The sequence below is a fragment of the Alligator sinensis genome, unplaced genomic scaffold, assembly GCF_000455745.1.
Source record: "Alligator sinensis unplaced genomic scaffold, ASM45574v1 scaffold448_1, whole genome shotgun sequence".
In the NCBI taxonomy this organism is placed as follows: Eukaryota; Metazoa; Chordata; order Crocodylia; family Alligatoridae; genus Alligator; species Alligator sinensis.
The window spans coordinates 4,429,383-4,437,936 of record NW_005841870.1 but is presented as its reverse complement, the minus strand read 5'-3'; the positions used below and the strand labels follow the sequence as shown (position 1 = coordinate 4,437,936).

Here is an 8,554-nt window from a genome sequence, read left to right as displayed (position 1 = left end):
AGCATGCCAGGGGGGGGAAGCCCCTTGTCTTAGATTCAGGTACCGAGCAGGGGGAGGGAGCAGACAACTGCTGTGGCTTTTACTGTGGCCCTGAGCCAGGACTAATTTCTCTGGCAGTGTCCTGGATCAGGGCTGGCGTCAGACCCAAAGCAACCTTCTCCACCTCTCCTTTTCCACCCCCCCCCCCCCCCCCCCACTTGCCTACTGTAGTTGCTGCAGCTTCTCTCCCCCTACTGGGTGCATTGGTTCCAGCCGGGACTGAATTCCCTCCCAGAGACTGGAGGGAGTTTGTGGGGGCCGGAGAGGGGCAGAGATTGTGGGGAGTGGATGGCAGTGAAGAGGCAGAGATGGTAGGGAGTGGGTGAGGAGGAACAGAGACTGGGAAGCTGGGGGTGGGTGAGTACAGGTGGCTGGGAGCAGGAAGGCTGCAGGGGGGAAAACATGAGGGGGAAAAGGGCAAGGGGACCACCTGATCCCTCCCCCACAAAATCCCCCAACCGCTGCTTTCCCTGCTGTAGCAGTCGGGGGGGGGGGGGGGGGGTGCAATGTAAGATGACCTTCTATGCCTGGAAAATTATAACAAAATTTATAATTTTTTCATATATAGAATCTAATGGGGGGGGGTGCATCTCATTCAGGGTTTTCTTAGATTTGAGTAAATATGATACAGTAGTAGTATTCCTTCTCTGAAATTTTCATAGCTTAGAAATTTAATGGGTTAGAAGTGACTTCACTGTAACATGTACTGATTTTGAACGTTTGTGACTATACCTTAATGTTGGAAATAAGTGCAATTTCCCAGACTTGTGTTAACTAAAGAACATAACTTAAACTGCTTGTTTATTGACTAGATTCTATCCTTTTTTTATTAATTCATGTGCTGTTAGGTTCTTCAAAGAAATATTGATCAAATTAATATCTGTAGAATCTATATGTTTCTTGGCTTTCAGTCATTATTTTAATGATTAGTCAGTATTTGCCCATAGCTACTACATAGTGGTATTTTGTAGGTTATAGGCTACTTGAATCGGGCTCTGTAAATTTAGCTTGTAAGGTGCCACCCTGCCCTGCCTTCTACCTAACTTAATACTAACAAGTCTATCTACTGGTCTCTACCTTCCTCCACACAGTAAGTAAAAGAAAACAAAATAGCATTTATTTTTTGTCAGTTGGTTAGTCAGTCTGACTGACATAGGGGATAAATGCCAAGGTATGCAAATCCAAAAGTGTCCTGAGAACATAAAGCTTTATACAGATTTCTTCTCTGAACCATCGAATCGCAGAATAACACATTGTGGCAGTGCACCTTTGGTGCCTGCCACTTTAAGGGCTGGAACAGGCAGCCGGCAGGTGCTTGATTAAGGCAGCCATTTTCAAACTTAAGCCAGGCAGGCAGAGGCAGCAGTTTGGTGCCAGCCTCTGGGGAAGTAACATCACCCAGCTGAGCTACTGCTTCTGGAGCAACTTGGAGGTAAGGGCAGGAGGCTCCTCGTCCTGGGCATGACCTGAAATTGCACCCTGCTGGGGCTGGGGAGACCTGGGGGGGCTACCCGTGGCAGGACAATGTCATTCAAATACCAGGACCTCTAACCTCCCCAGTGAAAGGCGGGTAGGAGTGCCTTAGTAAACCCAGCCCCCACAACATTGTGGGTACAAGAGCCAGGCATGATTGCAGCTACCTGAGCCCTACATCGGTGTAAGATCCCAGAGGCCCCAGGGAGGGGGCAGTTGTTTCGCCCAGAGAAAGTGGGCAGTTGTGTGGTCCCAGAGGGGGCAGTAGTGTAGCCCTAGGGAGAGGGCATGAGAGCAGAAGTGGCCTGCACAGAGTAGGGGGCGTCTTAACGACCCAAAGGACTGTGTGTAATTCAGGTGCTGAGTAGGGCTGAAGGGACTGCCCGAAAAAGGGCCAGTATGGTCCCTATGTTCAAGAAGGGGAGGAGGGAGGAACTGGGAAACTCTAAGGCCAGTTAGTCTCACCTCTATCCTTGGGAAAACTCTGGAAAAGATCATTAAGGATCACATTTGTGGGAGCCCAGCAGGGGAAATAATGCTGAAAGGAAATCAGCATGGATTCATTGCAGGCAGATGCTACCTGACTAACCTTGTTTCTTTTTATGACCAGTTCACAAAATGCTTAGACGCAGGAGTTGAGGTGGATGTCATCTACCTAGACTTTAAGAAGGTCTTTGATATGGTATCTCATTCTGTTCTCATAAATAAACTGACAGGCTGTGATTGTAGATGATTACATGGTCAGGTGGTTGGCAAATTGGCTTAGAAGTCGCACCTAGAGAGTGGTGGTGAACGGGTCGATATTGACCTGGAAAAATGTGGGCAGTCCTGGAAGACTCAGTCCTTGGACCAGTGCTATTCAGTGTCTTCATCAGTGATTTGGACAAGGGCATGGAGAGCACCCTGTCCAAGTTCACAGATGATACCAAATTATGGGGCAAAGGTAACACACCAGAGGGTAGGAAACAGATCCAGGTGGATCTGGACAGGTTGGAAAAATGGGCAGAACGAAATAGGATTCAGTTCAACAAAGACAAGTGCTGCACCTGGGCAAAAAGAACCACAAACAAACTTACAGGTTGGGGGATGACCTTCTCAGCAGCACAGCAGTGGAAAGGGATCTTGGAGTCATAGTTGACTCCAAGGTGAACATGAGTCATCAGTGTGACGAAGTGATCAACAAGGCTAACCGCACTTTGTCATTCATTAACAGATTCATGATGAACAGGTCCAGGGAGGTGATGCTTCCTCTCTATGCTGCAGTTGGGGTACTGCGTCCAGTTTTGGGCACCACACTTCAAGAGGGATGTGGAAAATCTTGAGAGGGTTTAGAGGAAGGCCACTCATACAGTTAGAATCCTGCAGGCAAGGCTCTACGGGGAGAGACTGAGAGATGTAGATCTCTTCAGCCATCACAAGAGAAGGCTGAGAGGTGATCTTGTAGCTGCCTATAAATTCATCAGGGGAAGGTAGCAGGGAATAGTAGATGCTCTGTTTACTAGGGCACTCCCTGGAGTAACTAGGAACAACGGTCACAAATTGATGGAGAGCAGATTTAGGTTGGACATTAGAAAGAACTTCTTCACATTAAGGGTTGCCAGACTGGGATGGGCTTCCAAGAGAGGTGGTGCTCTCCCCTACCTTGGGGGTCTTCAAGAGGAGACTGCACAAGCAACTAGCTGGGGTCATCTGACCCCCAGTGCTCTTTCCTGTGCAAGGGCAGGGGGTCAGACTCAATGACCTACTGAGGTCCCTTCTGACCCTAACGTCTATGAAGGGCAGCACATGGCCCAACCCCCAAGTAATAGCGTCAGTGGTACAGTGAAGGCCCTAGTGAGAGGGCATAGTTGGAAGGCCCCAGTTGTAGGGCTTGAGTTGAAGCCCCAGGTAGGGGGTGGACAGGCCAAGGTTAGTCTATAGATGCCTGAGGCTACAACTGAGCCAGAGGCCAAGTGTGTGGCTCAGCCTGGGAGTCGGGGCAAGTCACAACCCCAGTAAGTCCTCAGACATGTTGAGGCTGCATGATTGGATCAGAGGGAGACCCCAGTAAGTCCTCAGACACTGGAAGACCAAGTTAGGGTCCAAGTGTAAGAACTTGTTCTGATGTCGTCTGCGAGGCATGGGCCACAGTGTAGGGATGGTACAGAGCTGTGGATAGTGCCCCCTGGCATCAGGGCATACAATGGGCAGCCTCCTGCATTTACCACCAGTTTATTTAACCAGCAAGTCGTGGCAGGAAAGACTGGGCGGACTGCTCTACATAAACAGATGGGTGGGCCGATGTGAGACTCGGGTCTGAGATGGCCCCTTGTCACATGAATTCCCACAACAAGGTATTATTTTTTTTCTCTTGCATGTCAGTGCATTATATTTTAATCTGTTTTCTACCTTCTTTGACTATCTTATCAGTTTTCAAGTTACTCAGGAAGTTAACTTGATTGAGGAAGTATAGAGGGTATTTACAATCATTCCTTACTACTTAATACTTGGACACCTCCCAGTCCCTTCAGGATATTCAGCACATCCTTGTTACATCCCCGTGATGTGTTTGACAATCTTAAGGCAGCCAACATGCAGATAGAAATATTTAGATTTGTTGTTGCTCTGTTTAAGATTAAAATATTTAAATCTCACAAAAATGTTAGATTCTATACTATTAGATGACTCTTCTAATATTAGAATCTAATATTTTATATTCTGCATAAACTTACCTTCTGTGGATTCCTTCAAAAATATATATTTGAAGTAAGAGTTTACATCATTTGTAAAGTTATAAATATGTTAAGAATTGTCACTGGGTACTGTGACGGCCACATTCTACTGGATATTATAAAAACCTTGGGAAGGATTTAATATGGTCTCTTGTGAACTTAAGATGTGCAGGACAAGGGCTTCTTCCTGTGAATCTCCAAAGAAATGTGGAACAGGTTGTTCTGTATGTAGCTAAATAGTTCCATTTTTTTTAAAAGAAAATTATTTACTTTTTTTGTTGTGTTTGGTTTGATTTTATTTTTTTTACAAGCCACCAGAGTTCTGAAATATGGAAGTAAATAGCCTGTTATGAGTGTTCCACTTTTCTATAAATACAGATGAATTATTTTATATAAAAAGACACTGAGTTTGCTTCTCACGTCTAACAGAAAATGCCAAAATTAAGGTTGTACACGACTCATCCTCTTTGGGCACCTGTATTTTAGTATAGTTTTTACATGATCTCTACCATTTTTCAGGCAGATGTTTTACAGAAATTTTGTAGAAGATGTTCATTATTGAATTAATTTAAAAGACAACATTATGAGATGTTTCACAAAGTTAAAGCATAAAATTGTGATGCATTAAATTTGATAAACATATAAAGGTGTAACCTACAGTGCATCTGTGCATAGGATGTAGAATGATGGTTATTATGGTTGTGCAAAAGTTTTATAAATGCTTTAACTCTGCAATCTAATGTCTTGGCATAGGCTTTTAAGCAGTGTGATAGAAGTCCTAACAGTTACAATGTCCTTTTGTCGTGTGTCCAGGAGCTTATAGATAAAGTAGTAGCTGTCGCAGAAAATACAGCTGATGAACTAGCTCGTAGCGATGGCAGAGAAGTTCAGCTGGAAGAGGATCCTGATCTACAGCTGCCTTTTCTTCTGCCAGAAGATGGCTATTCATGTGATGTTGTCAGAAACATCCCAAACGGTTTACAAGAATTTTTAGATCCACTGTGCCAGAGAGGTTAGTCCTGCTAATGTTGTGCCATTATAATAGGGTTATCTTTCTCTAGTACAGTACAATAACATAGAACTTGAAATATTTCTTAGAGGTATTTACACATCTTTTTAAATTTTTTTTCCCCTCTTCACAATGTCTTTAAATCTTCTTCATTATCCTTTGCTTTGTTTTCATTAGGCTATTTAAATTTGCCTGTGCAGGAAATTAGCAGTGTTTATATTGGCATTTTGTTTTGACTGTGTTCTCTCCACACTGTTTCAGAAGCTTTATTAATATACTTTTTGCTACCTGAGCAGTAAAATGATAAGTAGGTCACCAAGGGAACTTGGATTTTCTGTGTTTGAAGTTTACAGTGTCAAAGAACTATTTACTAACCACGTGCTTTAAGGTTTTTGTACTTATTGTACACAAAGTGAAGCATTCCCTCTGTTCTTGGTTGGAAAGTGCTAGCACTTTTGATACTGCAGAAATGAAAAAGGGCAGAAAAGACTGTAGAAATGACACGGAAGAAAGTTGGCACCACATGCCTGCATCTCTGATGTGAAGTAGTGGGATGCATAGTTACACCACTATCAATGGCAGAGAATGAAGGATGCCCATTTTTATAATTAATTGATTTCATGTAGAATACTGTGACTCATGTTTTAGTCCGTATCTATTAAATAGTGACAAAAGAACATGATAAAATATTTATAAGCTTCCTTTAGAATGTATTAGAAAGCACTGGAGCCTAAAATACAGCTTTTTTTACTTGATATGAAATAATGTTCATTATGTAAGAATATGATAAAAGTACAAAATTGGTGTAGTGTTGGGAAATTTATATCCTATAAAATTATCAAGGTAGTGGGCAAGAAGGAGAAAAAAATAAGCATGTGTACTTGGGTGAAATGAAATACAGGCATTAGTAACAGGAAAAGGCAAAGCAGGAGAAGATTGGATCTTCACATTTTTCTGCTTTCATCCCTCAGGCCCAAAAGTTCACTTACCAGGAGAACAGGTTATCACATGATATTACCTTTCAGCCATATCTCCAGCTGCCAAATTGCATTAAGAAATGTCTGAAAGTCTGTTTACATTTCCCATAATCAGTTCTTCTGTGTAAGCAGTTATAGTTTCCACAGGGATGTCATGGTGCAAAACTGAACACAGTACTCCCAATGTGGCCTCACAAGTTCTGAATAGAGGGGAATAATCACTTCCCTTGACCTACTGACGACACACCTACCAATGCAGCCCAGTATGCCATTAGCCTTCTTGGCAACAAGAGTACACTGCTGACTCGTATTTAGTTTATTATCTGCTGTAACCCCCAGGTCCTTTTCTGCAGAGCTGCTGCCCAGGAGTCGGCCCCCAGCCTGTATGTGGGATTGTTCCATCCTAAGTGCAGGACTTTGCACTTGTCCTTGTTGAAACTCATGAGAGATACTTTTTGTCCCAATCCTCAAATTTTGTGTAGGTCTCTCTGAATCCTAGCCCTACCCAGCATATCTACTACTCCCTCCAGCTTGATGTCATCTGCAGATGTGCTGAGGGTGCACTGTATGCCATCTTCCAGGTTGTTGATGAAGACATTGAGCAAAACCATTCCCAGGATCAACCCAGTCAAAACTGTCCCCAGGCACTCCACTTGATACCGGCTGCCAAGTAGACATTGAGCCATTGATTGCTACCTTCTAAGCCCAATGCACCAGCCAGTTTTCTGTCCATCTTACAATCCATTCATCCAACGGACAATCAGCTTGGTGCATGGAGAGCTCCATATCAGGCTGCAGCATTCCAGCTCTAGGCTCCTCATGTCCTGGAAACTATAAAACCACATGCAGTCCCCAGCTGGGTGTTACATCAGGTCTGTACAGTCCCTGGCTACACATTCAGTTTAAGGCATGATACAGATGAGCCACAAAGTTGTTCCATGTTGTGTGGAGTAATTTTGTGGGTTTTTTACTACACTATCGTGTCTTAAATTGAGTGGCACTTGTGGCCAGGTTACTGTTTAAGATGCAGTTTGCCTGTTAGTCGCATCTAAATGTAACGTGGGTCAGAGGCCTATGGTAATACCCCAGTGTGTAAGCTATTTGGTTTTGTTTGTTCCACCAGTTATTTTTTTTGTGAATTTTCTATTTCTCTTCTAGGCTTCTGCAGGCTAACACCTCATCCACGTTCACCAGGGACTTGGACAATATATTTTGAAGGTGCAGACTATGAAAGTCACCTGTTACGTGAGAATGCTGAGCTGGTAGGTATTCAGTGTTTGTAATAGCTGACAGAGAAAGTAATATGAAAGCTTTCTGCAAACTAGTCCTGTAGACAGACCAGGAAACTTTTGTGTTGTGTTGGGAACAACTTCTTGTTTATAAATGGCAGAGAAGCCAACTAGGAGAAAGGTCTTCTTGATTTTCTGCTTACTAATCATGAGTTGGTTAAGAAAGAGGAGTTGGGTGACAGAGTGATCAGAAACATGTGATTCCAGAAGGAAGAAAACACTGGGACAAACTTCTTAGAAATGTTGTGGAATCTCTATTGCTAGAAGTTTTTAAATGCACATTAGACACTCTTGTCTGAAATGGTATATGTGGGAAGATTCTGCTTTGAGCAGGGAATAAGCTTGATGATCTCTTGAGGTCCTTCTAGCTGTATTTTCCTATGATTTTATGATTGTGAAGAAAAGATGCAATTGTTTAATACATGGATCTGCAGGATGAAAAATCAGTTTGTGGAAATATTTTAAGATCAAAGGTATGCCAGTGTTTTCTCATCTTTGTCATAATGTGCATCATAATGTAAACTGTTTTTCCAATCGGAAGCAGAAGGCAAAAAACCTTTATTTTAAACATTGTAAAATATTGTAAAGTATTTGCAAAGTATATTTTTCATCTCTGGATGGGGCAGCCTATGCTGTTCTGCCTGGGGCTTGATAAATTAGTAAAAATCAGTGGATTAGTTAAACGTTCAGTACTGAATTTTCAGTTACCTTTCTGTTCAACAAACTCTGAACCCATAGACTTTTCTTGATCCTTCTTAAGGCTGGTGCAGAAGTGCAAAGGATGCGACAATTCCTGCTAAGGGGATTCCATACCAAGAGATTTGGTCAGGAAGGTAGAAACTGTCATTTAAAGGGACTTCCAAGTAGAGGCATAACTGGTGACATTTGCTCCCTGTACAGCATGTAAGTCATGTCCCAGTAGCTGTTGGTTCCCTCATCAGCCTGCTGACTGTGCCAACACTTCCTCATCCAGCAGAAACATGTCCCATAGTGTGGAAGGTGGTGGTGTAGGGTGTTAGGCTGATGTGGGGATGAGGACTACTGGGACGTGAACCC

General features: G+C 43.1%; 1 protein-coding gene across 1 annotated transcript in view; it reads left to right on the top strand.

Moving 5' to 3' along the window:
• AFDN (afadin, adherens junction formation factor) overlaps positions 1–8,554 on the top strand; it is a 182,933-nt gene that overhangs the window by 123,493 nt on the left and 50,886 nt on the right. Inside the window, 2 exon segments of the mRNA XM_025195062.1 lie at positions 5,037–5,235; positions 7,368–7,471. Coding sequence (XP_025050847.1) covers positions 5,037–5,235; positions 7,368–7,471 — 303 coding nt within the window.